The sequence below is a fragment of the Choloepus didactylus genome, chromosome 20 (assembly GCF_015220235.1).
Source record: "Choloepus didactylus isolate mChoDid1 chromosome 20, mChoDid1.pri, whole genome shotgun sequence".
Classification (NCBI taxonomy): Eukaryota; Metazoa; Chordata; class Mammalia; order Pilosa; family Megalonychidae; genus Choloepus; species Choloepus didactylus.
In genome coordinates, this window is record NC_051326.1 from 37,529,325 (window position 1) to 37,549,515 (window position 20,191).

Genomic DNA, 20,191 nt, shown 5'->3' on the forward strand with positions numbered 1-20,191 from the left:
CTACCTTTCAATATAAATTTTTCCCTCCCATTAGAGACACTGGCAGGGAAAGCTGGCAAGGGAGTCTGGGAAATGCAGTATGTATCAGCCTCCACATGATTATAGGAAAATACGGAATTATGAGCTTGGAGCCAAGAGAAATTGATAATAACTGGGACAGCATCTTTAGTATAAAGATGAAAGTGAAAATAATGGGAATGAGTGAAGAAAGACAAAACATGGACAACTGCATATCAGCAAGTAGTGAATCAGAAAGAGACACCAAAGGAGGCTGAGAATGAGTAGAGTGAGGTAGGAAAAAAGCCAAATGACTTTTGCCCTTGAAGGCAAAGAATAAAGACTTAAGAGTTAGGAGATTGGCCTCATTGTCAAATGTTTCTGAAAGCCCTTAACAGGTAATTATTGAACCAAAATCATAAGAGGTAACTATGAGGAGGTCATGGATGACCCTATTAAGAGCAATCTCAGTGATATGATGGAGGCAGAGACTTATTGCTGTACATTGAGATATGAGGAGAATATGAAGGTAGGAAGTAATACTGCTTTTAAAACTTTGACAATATAAGTGAGAAGGGATATATATATATAAAAGAAAGGGATAAGGGAGAAAGCCTACATGAACAGATTTAGATTCTTACAAGCCATTGGTTTTATCTGAGACAGTTATAAGGAATACCTGAAATAAAGAACATGACCTAATAGATGTGCAATAATTTTTACATATGGTTTAAGCCACAAGTTATCCTTTTGTGTATTTTGAAAAATAAACATTCCTCATTTCTGAAATTTTGCTCATTTTTGTTGTTGTTGTTGTTCATATCATTGGAGAGCTGACTTGGGTAGCATGCTGAACTGAATTGGAGGGAAATTCTCTAGAACGTTGTTGAGGGATTTTGTCTCTTCTGTTCTCTCCAGGCATGCTGTAAAATCCCTTCTTAACATGAAAATGGCCAATATAGTATCCTTTGTGCTGCCTGAAAGCTGGCATTCTAAGGTTAGGCACGTAGAGCAAAGCCAACTGTCAGTTTGTCATCCTGAAAGGGGGTGGCTGGCAAGGATCACAGGAAGGATATAAGAGAGTTTCCAAATTTTTAGTAGCTAGTTTCAACTCCTTCCTCCATCCAACCATTCACCTGAAGTACAAGGAAATGTTCCATCTTAAGGGTTAGTTTTGATGTCTGTCCTCTTCACACACTGTTTGATGGACATGCTAAGAAGGCAAAACCACAAAAACTAGAGGTCTTAGTTCTAGGTTTAAGTATGACAGTGACCAGCTGGGTGACCTGAAGTAATGTCAATTCACATTCAATGGCCTAGATCCCTTCATGTCAATCAGGGGGTTGAGTTAGGTGATTTCTGAGGACCTGGAGGCTCTAACAGTCAATGATTTCATGCATTTTTATGGAAAGTGGCCAAAATGAGGAGGCTGATTAGAGTACAGACAACTGAATTTCTCGTGGATCTGTTTTCTTATGAAGTGATGTTCTTAGAGCAGTGTATAGAGACATCCTTTTTTCTATCAAGAAGAGAAAGGAAACTTGACAGTGCAGTTCCTGAGGTGGTTATATTCAGTGTTTTCACAGAATGTTTGTTCTAGAAGGGACTTCAGGCATTATTTAGTCCAATCTCCTCATTTTACAGGTAATGAAACTGGTGAAAAAAAGGCTGCATGACCTCCATGAGGCCATAAATCCAGTTAAAGTCATAGCTAGAACCTGAGAACTTAGGTCTCCCCACTCCTTGTCCAATTTTTTCACTCTCTTATGATGCTTATTTCATTGATCTGTTTAGTCCATCACTTACTTATTCACTACCTCTCTCCCTCAGTCAACCCATAAGCCCTCTACAAGGGTGCAAAGATGAAAGAAATATAGTGCCTGCCCTCAAGAATCTCACAATACTGAAAAGCTATATCCCTATAGCAGTAGAGACAGGACTGACACAGCTTGAGAGAAGCGAAAACTTGGAGGTCAAAGAGAAAATCCAGAGAGGTCTGGTCTCTTGAGATCAGAGCCAGAGCATCTTCACCACTTCATTCTTGTAGTTGTCTCTTTGCTTTTAATTTTTCTTCCGTTTTTTGCAGCAAAATGGTGTTAAATCAGCTCTACAGCCCCCAATCTTTTCTTCGAAGTTAAGACATTCTGCTTCACAGCGACCATTCATTTCACGACAATGCAGTTGTCTCGGAAGTGAGCCCCTTGCTGAATGAAGAAAGCAAGTAGTCTAATCAGTTCCTGGAAGACAAAACTACATCAGTTGGGGGCAATTTCAGAATTCCCTACTATCGAATATCCCAGAGACACAGGATATGAATCTTGCCTGAACAGCTGTATCAGAGCTCAGATCTCTAGTACAATATGAAATATACTTTGATCTGCTTGGAAGTTGGGATTCCAAGTTTAAGAAAATTAAGGCAAAAACAAGTCTCTTTGCCATTACCCTGAAAGAGGAGGACAAGAATCATAGCAGGGATACAGGAAAACCTCCAAAGTTTTTGCAGCTTGTTTCAACTTCCTTCATCCATACCAGATTTTCTAGATCTACCGTATATGTTCAGATATACCAGATCTGTCCCAGATATTCAACTAGTAAAAAAAAAAAAAAAAAGACTTCCCTGTGCCAAAATAATTTCAAGGATACATCAAAACAGAAATTATTGCCAGGGAGGCTGGCAATATGCTTTCTAATTCCAATAAACAGTCTTTTCCAACAAACGTTTTTTTTTCCCCATGTCTCCAAATTAGCAGTCGATGATATCTAACTAAAGTTAAATATTGTGCTATTTACATTATCTTTGAGATCAATGATGGGCCATCCACATTGCATTATGGTTTTGGAATTCACAGTTTGAGATATAAAGATCAAATAAACATGGTGCTTGTCCTGCTCAACTCTGCTCTGGGCTGAATGCCGATGGAGTAGTGTATTTCCCTCTGGTCAGCAAATTTAGGGGGGCATAGGCAATGTGTGCATTCAGAACAGAGACTAGGCTGAGGAGGGTAAAAATACATCAGAAAAGGAATGGTTAACAAAATGAAACAAAACTTGTGATCTATATTCTAAGGAGAAATAATCAAAAGATCTGGTAGTTACTCTCAAAAGGAGTAATACTTATTCTTGGAAAGAGGTGACTTTGGAGGGGAAAGTGCGCATGCCAACTGTCAGATAACTGAACTATTACCGTGCTGAAGAAAGAATAGGCTTGTTCTCAGATAGTACAAAAGTTAGCACTAAGACCAATGGGAAGAAATTGCAGGGAATTAGACTTCTGCTCAAAATAAGAGGAGAAAGGGATTTCAAATAGTCCAATAATGAAATAGACTATCTCAGGATATTGTGAGTTATAGATCACTGAAATTTTTCAGGCATCTGGACAATCAATTGATATGGAATATCAATAAGGTATTGGAATACTGAATTGGGACACAGAATAAGATAACAATGAGAATAGGAACAATAACTACAACAACAACGATACAACAATAATTGGCAACTCTAAAATAGCACAGAGTATGGGCCAGGCACTGTTTAAGCACTTTATACAAATGGAGGGATTGCTAAACTGTCCCCAAATAGGCATTTTCCCCTTACATAGACTTTCAGAAATAGAACTTCTGAGTTTTAACTGGACACATGGTTATTTAGGTAAGGTCTCCAGTTTCCAGCTTCCCATGCTTGCATGGCCACATGAATAAGTTTGGACAAATGAGATAGGGGTGGAAGTGATGTGAGCTTCTTCCATGTAATCTTATTAATGATGCTATTTTATACCCTGGTATCCATTCTGGTTGGATCATCCTTGGACCCAGATAAAATAGTCACATATGGCAAAGTTGACCTTCAACTTCAAATTTAATCCTAGTCCCCACATACTTGGTGGAGAAAAGCTTTCTATCTACCTAGTCAACTTACCTCTTTTGGGACTTTTACATGAGAAAGAGATAAACTTCTATGCTTCTTTTAATCCCTCTATTTTAAGACTCTTTGTTATCACAACTTAGCCTATTCTCTGTTCTCTGACTAACATATAACAAGTTTTTTCATCTTCAAAACAACATTTTTAGTATTCCCATTTAGAGAAAGAAAATTGAGGCACAGAGTTCATATGCTTTTGAGGATTGAAATGGAGATTCAAACTCACGTAATTGGACTTCATAGTACGTGTTCATTACCCCTTTTACATTGATCATCAAACTGATTTCCAACTCTGAAATTCTATGTGATTGTTGTGGTAGTGATGGTACTAATTTGGGCCCAAACTTTGCTTACTGCTGGGGTTCAAACATGTCTGGCCTGAGCATGGGGGAGAGGGAGTTCTTAAGCATCTACTTCTATAAGTATTGATTTGCATGAATTGGAATTAGATGAAAAGGGGATAGGACAATTTAAAATCTTTTTCTTTGGTCTAATTTCACTGTTTGACATTTGTGGAAAGAGACTGTAGGCAGATGGCAAGGAAATTGATTTTATAAGTGAGACTTCAAAACATGAGGGCATGCGGTATAGAGTTGACAAAATATGCCACAGGGCATGGAGGTGACTTCAGCAAAATGAAGATTCCAGGAAACTTTGAGGGACTTGCGGAGCACTCAAAATTGTTAGCTTTTTCTTGTAAGGTTATGTTGTGACTAGCTTCACCCTTAGAGAGCTTCTTAGATAGCTAACATCAGCTAGCATTTGCCAGAATAGAAGAAAGCATGTGGTTTGTGGAAGATATCTCTGGAGACTCAGAAATATCAGTGCGTGAATTTGTAAGAAGATTGGAGGTCCTGCATTCTTTCCATGATGTCAAGCCTGCTGAATCTGATGATGCCACACAAGATACCTGCCTTCATTTAATCTACAATCACATGGCAAATAAATCACCCAAATTTCTACACTTCTCTGAAATAACAAGGAGATGCATATAGATCTTTCCTTCCTGCCACCCTGTGTTCTCTGTCATTCACCTGATTTCAGGTAACCACTTTATGGGGACTCCCGTAGCCTCCATGGCATTTAGCCTCTATTTACTACTCATTGGCCCACAACTGCTAAATCTCAGAGAAGACTGAATGCTGACTAGAGAGGCTTTGGATTCTGAGGTTGTGATGGGGCTACAGATATATCAGAAGTCCTTAATGCCTGTGATCTCCCAACTGAGATGGAGACCTAGAGACTCCCACTTGCTTTTATTCTCTGAGTACAGTAGGGGTTCTCCGAATTCATAGAGAAACAGGCCTGAAGGCAAATGGAAGACTCCATTTAAAAGAAAGGGTATCCTTTTACCTCAGCAGATTTGACTGTACCTGCCCTTATACTCTAAGCTCTGAAATTAAAAATGTTGCATTAAAACAACCTGTGTATAACAGGCAACTACTGTTTTATTTGTAGATATAATGTCTTTTAGTTGCATATTTTGTTTTACATGTTATTATTTTCAGGTTGATTCTAGATATATTCGCTGGCTATGGGGAGACTAGGGTTCCCCTCCTTGACTCTTTATCTTGCTCTGCTACTTTGGACGTTTCATTTCCTTTCTCTGAACCTTGGTTTCCCTATCTGTAAAATGGAAGGCTTGAATAATTAATCTGTGATGACCCAATGAAGTTAGTGATGGCCTGACTCCTACCATAATTAGCCAGACTTTTCTGGTTGGAGATGGTCTACATCAGAATGACCCCATTGTTTTGTGTCTGAGCTCCGAATAGGATTCACAGTAACTGGGTTGTCCTGGGACATTTTCAGAGTACAGGGATGAGTCATACACTTTTCTAAAAACTGAACTCTTTTTCTCAAAAGACAGGTACTAAACAGATTGTCATCCCTACATCTATGAGGATTTCTCTCTTACCTGGACAAATGTGAGCAAGAAGAATGAGGGCGGCAGAAATTAAGAAAAATATTCTCATGACTCCAGACATCAGTGGACAGCAGATGAAGGAGGGTTGGTAGCCGAGTCCAGTTCTTTTATCAAGGGAAAATTATTACAGCACATTGGACTGCTTTGAAAGTGCTGGAAGTCAACTTTTGTTTCTAAGCTTCATTAAGGGTGTACAATTCTCCATGCTTCACTGATTAACGTGTGGGCCGAAGGATCAGCTTTTACTTCAATAACATTTATGGGAGAGTAAGGCAGAGAAGCCTGGAGGGCTCTATCCTGGTCTCTGCCTAGACTCACCCTCCCCTTCCTTCAAGCTGCATCTCAAGTACCACCTCTTACTGAAGATCTATTATCACCATTCCTTTTAGTATTTATCTAAGACTTTACATGAAACTTATGCTCTTTTAAAATTTATACAGCAGTTATTAATTGGTGCCTGGTATAACTGTGTTTTAAAAATTCTACTATATGAAAAAAATTATCTTCCCAATTAGACTGTAAACTCAATAGAGGAAAACCATAGGTCCCTCCTTTTCTTTCCATTCATTCCTTACAACAGTGTTTTGCAATGATAGGTACTAAAAAATATGTGGTGTTTGATTCATTAATTGACAGTTGCCTAGTTAGGGGCATTCTACACAAGTATATGCTATGACAAATTTTGGATTTTATCCTAAAATCAAAGGAAAGTCATTGAAGTGTTTTTTTAAATGCAATTTTATTGAGATGTGTTCTCATACCATATAATCATCCAAAGTGTATGATCAATGGTTCACATTATCATCATATAGTTGTGTATTCAACACCACAATAAACTTTTGACATTTTCATTACTCCAAAATATATGAATAAAAATAAAAATTAAAAAGGAACACCCAAAACTTCCCATAACCCTTCTCCCCCTAATAGTTATTATATTTTTGTCTTTGTTTCCTTGTTCATCTGTCAATACACTGGATAAAGGGATTGCCAGTCACAAGGTTTTCATAATCCCATGGTCACATGATAAAAGCTCTATATTTATACAATCATTTTCAAGAATCAAGGCTACTGGATTGCAGTTGAACAGTTTCAGGTTGTTCTTTCTAGCTATTCTAATATACTAGAAACTAAAAAGGGATATCTATATAATGCATAAGAATAATCTCAGAATGACCTCTCAACTCTATTTGAAATCTCTCAGTCACTGAAACTCTATTTTGTTTCATTTTTCTTCCCCCCTTTTCATGCAAGAAGGCTTTCTCAATCCTACAATGCCAGGGCCAGGCTCATCCCTAGCAGTCATGTCTCATGTAGCCAGGGAGACTTACACCCCTGGGAGTCATGTCCTATGTAGTGGGGAGGTCTGTGAGTTTAACTGCAGAGTTGGCTTAGAGAAAGAGGCCACTCTGGAGAACCAAAAGATGTTCTCTGGGGGTGACTCTTAGGCATAATTATAAGGAGGCTTAGCTTCTTCTTTGCAGAAGTATGTTTCAGAAAGTCAAGCCCCAAGATCAAGGGCTTGGCCTATTAAATTGATAGTCCCCAATGCTTATAAGAATGCCAGAAAATCCCAGGGTTGGGAAGTTTAATATTTCCACATTTTCCCTAGTCCCTCAAGGGGACTTTGCAAATACTTCTTTATTCTCTGCCTAAATTACTCTGGGATGCATCAGTGCATCACACTAACCTGTACAAAGCAACAAGATCTCGTTCCCTGTTCAAGGTTCCATGTAATCATGGTGTTCAAATAAACCAGAGATACAAGTTAAATTAGATAATGTGCTACAGAAAATATAAAATTTGCACCAAATAAACATCTCTTCCTTTGGTCTCAACTGGAAGTTTGAAGTTTTAAAATGCCATCAATATCATCCTTTACCCTTTAGTCTGATTTGCCTTAGTCCTAACTAGATCAGTTTCATTCCTATCTCTAATTGAAGTCTGATCTCTGTTGCAGCTTTTTTAACAGCTGCTGTATGGGGTAACACTGGCTTTCCTAGGTGTGAAACTCTAGTTCTGATTCTCAGGTGTCACACAGACACCCGAAGTTCCAGAGAACAACCAAGTTATACACAAACAGCTCAGCATCTCAGAATTTAGAAATAACCATAACAACTCATGAATAGACATAACTGCTGTAAGAGCTTACAATTGGGGAAACTTTACAGTAAGCCTGCCCCTGATAAGCTATGCTCTCAAATTCAATTCCCAGAGTTTACGTATTATATTTAGTCCATATTAGTGGGGCATTATAATATTTATATTTTCATTTCTGGCTTATTTCACTCAACATACTGTCCTCATGTTTCATTCAACTAGATGCACGCCTAACTACTTCATCCCTTATTGCAGCTTCTCAGTATTCCATTGTATGTGTACACCACAGTTCACCTTTCTGTTCATCAGCCAATGTACCCTAGGCCACCTCCATTCATACAAATTGTGAATACTGCCGCCATAAACATCAGTGTGCAAATGTCCATTCCTGTCCCTGCTTTCATTTCCCCAAAGTATATACCTAATAATGGAGTTGCAGGATCATATGGCAACCCTATACTTAGCCTCCTGTGGAACCACCACACTGCCCTCCAGGTGGGCTTCACCATTCTAACCCCCACCAACAGTAAAGAGGAACATCCCTCTCTCCACATTTTCTTTAGCACTTGTACCTTTGTTTATTTTTTAAACAGTTTTATTCACACACCATACAATCCATTCAAAGTAAACAATATATGGTTCCTGTTATAATCACATAGTTATGCATTCACCACCACAAACTATATGAGGACATTTCCATTTCTTCTGCAAAGAAAGAAGAGGAAAAAAATGGGTAATAAAAAATAAATAAATAAATGAAATAAAATAAAATAAAAAGGAAAAACACCACCACCAAGAATCCCATACCCATCCCTTATTCCCCCTCTTATTGACATTTAGCTCTTGTATATTGCCTTTGTTACATTTCATGGAAGTATATTACCATGTTACTTGTTAAATATAGACTTTAATTTGCATTGATTGTATTTTCCATATACCATCCCATTTTTAACACCTTACAATGATGACATTCATTTGTTCTCCTTCATGTAAAAACATTCTTATATGTGTACATTTAATCACCATCATTGTCCACACTAGGCTTCACTAAGTTATACAGTCCTAGTCTTTATCTTCTGTCTTTCCATCTGGTGTCATACATGCCCCTAGTCTTCCTCTTCCATCCCTACTCACACTCAGCTTTGTTCAGTATACTTACAATATTGTGGTACCATCAACCATTTTGTCTTTTGGATTTTACATGTCCTATCTTATTTTATTTTAAATATTTTCTCTCTCTTTACCCTTTCTGATGGTCTTCCTTTTTACACTCTTCTCCAAACCTCTCTCTCCTGTCTTTTCCTATCTGCCTGTGGTGCTTTCTTTAGTATTTCTTGTAGAGTAGGACTCTTGTTCACAAACTCTCTCAGTGTCCATTTGCCTGAAAATATTTTAAACTCTCCCTCATTTTTTAAGGAAAGCTTTGCTGGATAAAGAATTCTTGGTTGACAAGTTTTTCTTTTTCAGTATCTTGAATATATCATACCACTGCCATCTCACCTCCATGGTTTCTGCTGAGAAATCCACACATAGTCTTATCAAGATTCCTTTATATGAAATAAATTGCTTTTGTCTCACTGCTTTCAGAATTCTCTCTTTGTCTTTGAAATTTGATAATCTGATTAGTGTGTTGGAGTACGTCTAGTGAGATCTATTCATTTGGAGTATGCTGCACTCCTTGGAGCTGTAATTTTATGTCTTTCATAAGAGACGGGAAATTTTCAGTGATTATTTCCTCTATTATTCTGTCTTCCCCTTTTCCCTTCTCTTCTACTTCTGGGACACCCAAGATATGTATATTCATGTGCTTCGTGTTGTCATTCAATTCATGAGAACCTGCTCATATTTTTCCATTTTTTTTCCCTATCCTTTTGTGGGTAGGATTTCAGATGTTCTGTCTTCTAGTTCTCTAACTCTTTCTTCTGCCTCTTCAATTCTTCTGTTGGAAATCTCCATTTTTTAATGTAAATTTTCATGTAAATCTCCATGTTTTTCTTCTCTTCTATTGTGCCTTTCATTCCCATAATTTCTGCCAATTGTTTTTTCAAACTTTCAAGTTCTTCCTTATTTTCACCAAATGTGTTCTTTATATCCTTCATCACATTTGCCATATTGTCCCTCAACTAATTGATCTGGTTTTTTAATGATTTAACATGTTTGCTTGAATGTTTTAAATTAATTGTCTAAACTCCTGTCTCTCATTTGAAGTGTTAGTTTGTTCCTTTTGAATGGGCCATATCTTTATTTTTCCTAGCATGACTCATAATTAGTTGGTGTCTAGACATCTGTTTTCCTTGATTAGTTTATTCTAGAGGTTGTTTTCACTCTTTTACATGGAGTTTTCTTGTTGGTTGACTTTGTTGTCTATTTGTTCTTTAGCAGTCAGTTCAAAACTTATTCTAGACCTTCAGCATAGCTTCTGTTTAACTGATCAGAATTTCTCAGCTCTTATTCTGGTTCTTGTCCTGCCTATATACAGCCTTTTTTGTTCTGCTTTGTTTTTGATGAGGGTCTACCCAGATACGATCAATGTCAAAGAGATTTTCCCAGACCAGACAGGCCCTGGTCTCAGGAGAAGGGGATAATAACTATCAAGTTTCTCTGGGGATGAGACCCAGTAGGTTGTCAGACTTTCCTGTGAGGCCTCTAGACTATGCTTTTCCTACCCTGTCCAGCAGGCAGAGCTTGCCAGTCCACAGTTCACCACCAGCTTAAAGAGGTATAGTGCCTTTAATTCTCAGCAGACCCTGTCCATGCCAGGGATGTGGTTAAGGCAAGCTTAAGATGCTTCTGTTCTTGTTTTGTTTTCCAGCCCCTGGGGTCTAAATTCTCTGAAGGAGGGCTACCACTTGAGCAGGGCCCCAAACTTCCCTCCCCCCACCACCACCTTTCCTTGGGGGAGATAAGCCCATTAGGGAATTATCTCCTTCACTTGACTCCTAACTTTGTTTCTCAGACCACTCTTGCCTGGGTCAGCACTGACAATAGAAAATGCCTGAGTCTTTCTCTAATGAGTTATTTAGAATAGTTAAAATAAGAGGGAAAAAAAATAAGAGATCCCTTTTTTCAGAGCCAGTACCCAGCCCTCCAGTTTTGCCAGTCAAGAGACAGAGTTAGTACATGCTCTGTGTGCCTCTTTTCTTGGTTCACAGTCCTTTTCCAATATTCTGAAATCAGCTGACTCCAAAAGCCTCTGTTTTTATTTATTTTTATTTTTTACCACCAGCTCTGCCTCCTCTCTGTTGAGAGAGACCCCAGTGTTCCTTTCCTGCTTGCTCTGGGTTTATCTTTGTTTGCAGTTTTTATTATGTAGTCCAAATTTGTTAATTAAAACTGTGATTGGGTCTGCTGAGATACCTTCCCTTGCTACATTAGAGGCTGCTTCTTTTTTCCACAGGGAAATTTTCCAACTCAGCTTGCCAGGCCAGTGGGGGAGGGGCAGCAGCCTTTGCTCTTTGGGGTGCTTTACTTACAGTTCTATGCTGTGGTCTTGGCCCTTTCACCCATTCCAGACTGGTATCCCATGTGTGTCCAGTCATGGATGTCCCCCTAACAGGTGTTACAGACTATTTACTTTTTGCTCCTGGTTGTTTATTAGTTGCTCTAGAGGACTAACTAAATTCCACACCTCTCTATGCTGCCATTGCCCTACCTCCCATTGAAGCATTTTAAATGGGGTAGTTATCTGAATGATTGAAAGTCAAGTGAGGAGCTCCATTTCCAGTGAAGTAAAGTGAACACTAACAGACTGACCCTTTCATTGATAACAAGTAAAACTCTTTGGGTCAGAGGAGGAACTATTTGAAGAATATGAAAGTTGAAATAAAGACAGGCAGATTTTGGAGGAAAGTCAAAACTTGAAAAAAAAAGGACTGGAACAGAGCGAGTTTTCTGTGGTTGGAAGGTGGCGTGGAGATGCTATCACTCCAGAAAAAAAAATTCTCTACCATCGTTTTGAACGTAGGATCCAGAGGTCAGACCAAAGGGTAGCCACAGACACTGGAAGGGAAGAGGAAAATACAGGAAATGGAAGAGAGTCAGAGAAGGGAATCCCAGGTTCTAATACGTAAACTGCTCACAGTTCTGGCTAACGCCTAAACTACACATGTGATCTTGATGTTGGCAGAGATTTCTTAGCTGCATAAAGCATAAATCATAAAATTTTTAAAAATTGGTAAATTGGATTTTGTCAATATTAAATGCTTTTATTCTTTTTGAGATACCATTAGGGAAAAGAAATTGTAAGCTGAAAATGGGAGAAAATATTTTATGTGTATTATGTGACATATATATTATATGAAATTTATATGATATGATAGATTTTATATTTTGGAAATATGTCCATTGTCATGTATATATCTATTGTATATGACAATAGATCTGTTTCCAAAATACATAAAGAACACCTATAACTCAATAATAACAAGACAAACAAACTGAATTTTAAGCAGGCTAATATTTAACATATACCTAATAAAAGAATTTATATAAATGGCAATTGAGCACATGAAAAGATGCTCAATAGCATTTGTCATCAGAGAAATGCAAGCTAAAATGACAATGTGATATCACGACCATTGCAGTGGTTTAAATTAAAAAGACTGACAACACAAATGTTCTCAAGGGCATAGAGAAACTGGACTCATCTACTGATGGTGGGAATATAAAATGATACCTTCATATTGAAATTCTTGTTGACAAAATTTTATAAAATAAAACATGACCCAGAAATTCTACTTCTAGATATATATCCAAAGGAATTAAAAACATGCTTACACAAAGACTAGTACACACACATTCAGAGCAGCTTTATTCACAACAGCCAAAAATCTGGAAACAACTCAAATGATCATCAACAGGTGACTAAATAAACAAAATGTTTATGTCCATGAAATTGAATACTAACCCACAATAAAAAAGATTGAGCTACTGTTATCAAACAATGTAGATGAATACGAAAATCATTAAGCTGGGTGAAAGAAGATGAAGAAAAAAAGAGTATAAAGGATATATACAATTCTAGAAAAATGGAAGCTGTAATATAGTTGCAAAAAAATCTAGTCAGTGATTTCCTGAAGCCAAGGGCTGATATAGGATTGATCTTTGAAGAGGCACAAAAAAACTTTTGATGGCTATGGAAAGGTTCTTTACTGTGCTCATGGTTTCACAGGTGCATTTATCTGTCAAAACTCATCAAAATTTTCACTTTAAATTGAGAATGTGAATTTTACATAAATTATACCTTAATAAAGTTGATTTAAAAATCAGGTGAGAGTTGGGGGCCTTAAACAAGATGGTAGAATGAGAAGCTTTCAGGGATCCATCCCCTCACAGAAGCTTTGAACAAAAAAGTAAAAGAGCACTGGAACAAGGTGAGTGCTGAATCAAGGACAAGGCAACTGGAAAGAGGTAAAATCTCCTGGTGCCCTGGCTGGCCGCTCCAGGGGCAGGTTTGGCACTGGGTTAACTGTAAATTCATTTGGAAAAAAATTGAATCTCAGTTCTTATTTATGTCATAGAAAATAAAAAGAAAATTGAAAAAGAAAATTTCAGATAAAATATGAATAGTAAAAGAATCGTTTAAAGAAAACGTAGGAGAGTATCTTTATTATTCTGGAGTAGGCAAAATTATTTTAAACAGGACACAAAAAAGTGCTAATCAAAAGGGGAAAAATCAATATATAAGACTAGATTACGATTAAGAATTTTCTTTTATTAGGAGACATCATTCTAGTAGCAAAAAGGCAAGGCACAGAGTTGGGGGGAGATATTTGAAACAAGGAGTTAATTTCTTCAATAATTCTTCCATGTAGCTTTATGCTCAACCGACAAATAATGTTTGTTTTACTCAGTTATGGTAGGCAGAATAATGCCTCCCCAAAGATATCCACCTCCTAATGCCCAGAAACTGAATATGTTAGGTTACATGGCAAGAGGGGAATTAAAGTTGTAGGTGAAATTGAGGTTGCTACACAATGGACCCTGGGATGAAGAGATTATCCTGGATTGTCTGTAATTACAAGGGTCCTTATCAGTGTGGAAGAGGAGGGTGGAAGAGGGAGAACCAGAGAGCATTGACCTTGTAATAGAGACTTGACCAGTCATTGCTGGTTTGAAGATGGAGAAATGGGGCCACAAGCCAAGGAATGCAGGTGGCCTCTAGAAGCTGGAAAAGGCAAGGAAACAGATTCTCCCCAGATCCTGCAGAAGAAACACAGCCCTGTCAACACTTTTGAATTTAGTCCAGTGAGACCAATTTCACACTTCTGACTTCCAGAATTGTAAGAGCATCAATTTGTGTTGTCTTAAGGCATTAAGTTTGTGGTAGTTTCTTACAGCAGCCATGAGAAACTAATACACTAGTTGAATACTCAAATTGGTTTTACAAATCATCCCAAAGGAAAATAAATTTTGAAATTTATAGCATTTGAAGTATGGAATTGGGATGAATTAAGCTCAACTTGGGGCAGCTCCAATCTCATCCTGTCATGCCCAAGAATAGCAGGCAAGGCACCAAAAAAAAAAAAAAAAAAAAATTTGTCCGTGTTCCAGGATGCTATGTGCACCATTAGCCCCATGACCACCCATTCATTTTGCTAACCTTCATTAAGAAATTATTAGTTGGATACCTCAGTGGGTTAGTCACACTGATTGATCATGTCAGACTTCATTAGTGAGGTATACAGCCTAGTGATATAAGCTCTGCTTATAAATTTTAACATTACATTCCAGCTCATAATGATGACAACTCTGAAGTGATATGGTAGATGGAAAGCTCAAGATATATTGTGGTTTTTAACTCAGTCCTGGATGTCTTTCCATTACTTACACTCCTCTGGTGATGATACTGAACATCCACACACGTGGGATTATAGCTGAAATGGGTGTAGGGTAGTTTTGATTCTTTGTAACCCACTGTGAGGTGCCATGTGCTGTTGCTCTTCTGTACAGGATATGGATATGTTGACTTACCCTCACTTTTCATTATTTAAATCATTTCAGAAATTTCTTTAATTTCCACAGCATCTGTTCTGGTTTGGTAAAGCAGCTAGAATGCAATATACCAGCAATGAGTTGGCTTTTACAATGGGGATTTGTTAGCTTATAAGTTTACAATTCTAAGGCCAAGAAAATGTTCAACTTAAGGCATCAGCAGGATGATACCATGATACCTTCTCTGAACCGGTTACCACAAGCTTGGGCTCCTCTGTCAGATAACAAGTCACATGGCGACATCTGTTTGTCTTTCTCTCCCAGGTTCCATTGCTTCCAGCTTCTGGCTTCAGTGGCTTCCTCTCAGCTTCTCTGGGGCTTTTTCTGTGAGCTTCTCTTAATTTTATTTCTTAGCTTCTTAGTGTGTTTTATCCTTTTATAAAGGACTCCAGTAAGAGGATCAAGACCCATCCTGAATTGGGTGGGTCACATCTCCATGGAAACAACCTAATCAAAAGTTCCCACCCCCTATAGGTCTGTACCCAATTAAAAGAACAGGTGGAGCCAAGAGGCTGTCGTGGAGGTTGCTCCTGTGCAGGCTTCAGCTGGATGTTCCAGGTGGCCGCAGTGTGGTGGCCTGGATCGGCAGTGGTCTGCCTGGATCCCTGTCTGGAACTCCGTAGAAGTTTCACTCAGAGTTTGCTCTTCAGGGGCTTGGATCCTCTGGAGAGCTCCTGTGCTGTCTAGGTCCCAGGGCCCAGGAGCAATAGCCTCTTCAGGAGCATGGGCTGGGTGTGACCCATTTTCCCATGATGCTGACACCTGTTTTCAGCATGGGAAGGTTGGGGTGGTCACTGTCTGGACATCCCTGGGGATTAGGAGGGTGACTGAACTGGAGAAGGGGGTGGCAGCAGGCAGGGTGGAAGTTGGCAGGGGATTGTGAATGCTGAGTCTCTATATAGTTTTCTTTTTCTTCGGTAGCTAGGTTGTTGGAATGGCTGGAGGGAGGGAACTGAAATAGTGGAACTGTAGCTCACTGTATATTTTGAAATTTGCTCTACAGCCACATGGTGAAATGTAGTTTGAAAGTTGTCACCTTTTTGTATATGTGTTGTGTTTCACAGTGGAGAAATGGCTGAGGCTGTGGAGCTGTGGCTCATGGTATTTTTGGAGATTTCCTGTATGGCTACTTGTTGAATCATGCTTGAAAGTTTGCTACCTTTTTGTGTATATGTTATATTTCACGGGGGGGTGGGGGTGGGTAGCTGAAGCTGTGGAGCTGTGATCCATGGCATTCTTGAGGTTTGCTCTCTAGCTACTTGTTGAATTGCACTTGGAGAGTTATCACTTCTGTGTGTATATCTTGTATTCCACAACAGAAAATATGATAAAAAACCAAAAACTGAAAAAAAAAAAAAAGAACATGACCTTTTCTGAGGTCCGTAACAGCTTTAAACTACTACAACACCCAGTTTGGCTTGCTATTAACACCCCAGGATGATCAGGGCATCTCTAAGTATCTCTGTTTGGCCTTTGCCGGTGTAAAGTGTGGTTCCTCCTTGATAGTTTCCCTAGTTCGGTGTTGTAGCATGTCTATTTTGACAATGTTTAGTGTTGGCACCTGCTAGCTGCACTAAACTCTCAGTCAGAAAGAGATACCTATGACCACATCGGAGGATGGGTCTCGCACCTAGAGGGTAGCAAGAGCGTAAGAATGCCTGCGCCAGGAACAGCAGTCCTAGCATCCTAATCCACCCCATGGTTTGCACGTGTTGAGGTCCCAGCAAAAGCAGGACTCACATAGGCACTGGACAGAAAATGTTTCCTTACACAGAAAAGAGATCAAGCAAGGTCAGCTTCTCTATGGGACCTTGGCCCCTGTGCCAGTTTGGATGTATTATGTCCCCTAAAACGCCATGTTCTTTAATGCAATCTTGTAGGGGCCCCACCTATTGAGCGTGTGTCTTAATTAAATCACTGGAGCCATATAAAAGAGCCTCACAGTCCCAGATGCCTGCTGCAGCTGAGAGAGACATTTTGAAGATGACGGTTGAAAGATGACACTGATATTTTGGAGAATGCTGTTTTGAAACACAACCTGGAAGCAAGTAGACGCCAGCCACATGCCTTCCCAGCTAAAAGAGGTTTTCTGATCCCAATGGCCTTTCTCCAGTGAAGGTACCTGATTGTTCATGTCTTACTTTGGACATTTTAAGGCCTTTAGACTGTAACTTTGTAACCAAATAAGCCCCCTTTATAAAAGCCAATCCATTTCTGGTATTTTGCAAAATGGCAGCATTAGCAAACAGGAACAGTCCCCCACGCCAGCAGATCTCCATCCACGGCTGACACAGGGTCATGCACACCTCCTGAATCATAATGGAGTGATGATGCTTCCTCCTTGCCACGAACAGATATACCAGTGGGGATTAGCCAGGTGCCATAAAATGAACAGCCAGATTATCTCCAGGGAATGCTTACATATGCAAAAGGGGAAGGAAGGTGCCAGCAGTCCACTTCCTGCTGGATGTGTTTTACCTCAAGCCACTCCCAAGTAGGGAGTCAGCCCACATTTATCACCCTGTCCTAGGAGCCGGCTAACACAGTCCCCAGCACTGGGTTTACTTGTGGGTCACAGGGAAAGGTGACAGGTTGCTCTTGGACTGTCCCCTACCACATTTAGGCTTATCTTCCACTACTACAGGAAGGTAATAGAATCTTTCCCTCTTCTGTTTAGTTTCTCCATATCCTCATTACTTGAATTTGGGACTTCCCCGGGAATAATGTAGGTTGACTGCCAGTATCTAATAAGCCACGTAAAGTGTTGTCGCTGTTTTTGTTTTGTTTTGTTTTCCCAGCTTGAGCATCAGGCATCCTATCCACTGAGAGTTTCAGGGCTAGTGTCCACAGGTTTGAGAAGCTGGTCTTACCCATTCTTACATTCTTACTATAATATACTGCTTTAATTTTTCTGTCTTAATATACAGTAGTTCTAGTATCCCTTCACTCATCTGTTTCAGAGATTTTTTTTGGCTAGTTTTGATTGTGTTTTTCCAGATGAACTGTAGTATCAATTTGTTTCGCTAAAAAGGAAAACTTTCATTATTTTTAATGGTAGTTAATGAAATAAAGAGAATGTGTACCCTTATTACACCAACTTGTCTAATCGTATCAGAGCTGCAAACTGCACATCTTTAAGAAGGAACCCTTGCCATAGAAAGCTGGGCTATAGGGATCCCTGATTAGAATGATGTATACCTTTACTTTGGTTCAGGTCATCTTTTAAGGTCAGTAATATTTTAAAGTCTCCTATATGAAGACTTCCACATTCTTTGTTAAATTTATTCCTAGCCTTAAAAAGTTTGTGTTTCTTCATATATTCTAACTACTTCTTTGGGTATATAAGAAAGATGTTAATTTCTGTATTTTAATTTCACAACTTTGTCACCTTAGTGAATTCAATCATTGTTTATAGTAATTTTTCAAATTGATAATTGCTTTTCTTCTCAGGTTTATAATCTTATCATCATCTGCAAATATTGACAGTTTTACATCATTTGTTTATTCACTCATCTATCCAACAAATATTTATTGAAAACCTACTAGGTGCTTAAGATTAATAATGAAGAGAGCAAAGATCCCTGCTTTTAAAGAGCTTTCATATTTCTTTCCATGAATTTTTATATTTTGAATTTTTTTCCTTTGTTTAATTTCATTAATCCATACTAATTAAATAGTAATTAGTATTTCAAGTACAATATTCACCAATACTGTGACAACTGTTTTCTTTGCCTCACTTTCCTAACAATGCTTCATATCTCCATAAAACATTACTCAGACCTTTGAACTAAGGAATGTGTGTGAGTGTACGCATGTGTGTATGATGTTAAAGAAGTATCCTTCTATTCAAATTATATTGAACTGTTTTTGAAAAGATTAAAAATAGTCACAATATTTTGACCAATGCCTTTTCAGCATCTATTTAGAAGACTATATTCTTTTCTCCTTAGATCTAATAATATGATGAATTATACTTTTAAATTTCATAATATCTAATCAACTTTGCATTCCTGATCATGATGTACATTTCTTTTAATTCAATGCTGGGTTCTCTTGCAAATATTTTATTTAGGATTTTAAGAAGCATTCATGTTAAATTAGTCTGTTATGGTGCATGTGTTTCTATGTGCTGGCATGCATATATGGGGTCTTTGCCAAGTTTTGGTATTTTACAAAATCCGTAGTAAAAATTTCGAAGTTTTCCTCATATCCGTTCTCTAGAACAGTTTTAACAGCATTGAAATGACCTATTTGCAAGGAAAAAGGAAAAGTCCATTGAAAGAAGTCAGAGTTTTGAAGTATGGGAGAGATTCTTCTGCTGCACTTGAAGGAGCAAACTGCCATTTTATGGAGCCTCACATGCCAGGGAATGCCAGGAAGCAGGCACCTCTGTCCTCCCACTGCAAATACCTAAATTCTGCTGACAGCCACATGCGCTTGGAAGGGGACCTCAGGTCTCAGATGAGAGCACAGCCCCAACCAACAGCGTGAGTTCAGTCTCGTGAGACCCTGAGCAGAGAACCCAGTCACACTGTGCCCGGAAGTGTGAGATAATATATGTGTGCTGTTTTAGGCTCCTACTTTGTGATACATTGTTACCCAGTAAAACAAAATGACTACAGCAGTATTCGAAAGTGAACCTCTTTATGGGGAACACATTGATGTATTCTTTTGAGGCTCCTGCAGGGCCCACTGCATCACACAGTTTCCTGAATGATAATATTCATTCTGGTTTATTGCCTATGCGTTTACCTCAATTCTTTTTTAGGTCTATATCCTAAACAAATTCCTGCTGAATCCTTTCCCTTGGCAGGACACGTTCCCAGGAATTTTTCCCTTTGAGGTGGTTTCAGCCCAGTGCCCTGCAGCGTTCACTGGGTCCATGGGACTTGCAGGCCTTGCCGCACCTAACTTCGTTACCACTGCTGCTGTTTTCTTGTCCTGCCATCCAGGGCAACTCCAGCCAGGGCTTTTTTTCTTTTTCTTTTTTAAAAGCAATTTTATTGAGATATAGTCACATATCAGATAATCATCCAAAGTACACAATCAGTTGTTCACTGTATCACCATATAGTTGTGCATTCATCACCACAACCAATTTTTGAACATTTTCATTACTGAAGAAAAAAAAAAAACAAAAATAAGAATAAAAAGTAAAATGAAAAAGGACACCCAAAACATCCTATACACCTTATCCCTCCCTATTATTTATTTCTTTTTTTTTTTGTCTTTGGTTTCTTATTCATCTGTCCATACA

The 20,191-nt window shown here is 38.6% G+C and overlaps 1 protein-coding gene across 1 annotated transcript; it reads right to left on the reverse strand.

Annotated features, from left to right (window-relative positions):
• Positions 1-2,058: 2,058 nt before the first annotated feature.
• DEFB107B (defensin beta 107B) lies at positions 2,059-5,903 on the reverse strand. The gene is made up of 2 exons (XM_037813229.1): positions 5,834-5,903; positions 2,059-2,201 (listed from the first exon to the last, which is right to left on the reverse strand). The coding sequence occupies exons 1-2, from the start codon at positions 5,901-5,903 to the stop codon at positions 2,059-2,061; spliced, it is 213 nt and encodes a 70-aa protein (XP_037669157.1).
• Positions 5,904-20,191: the final 14,288 nt, after the last annotated feature.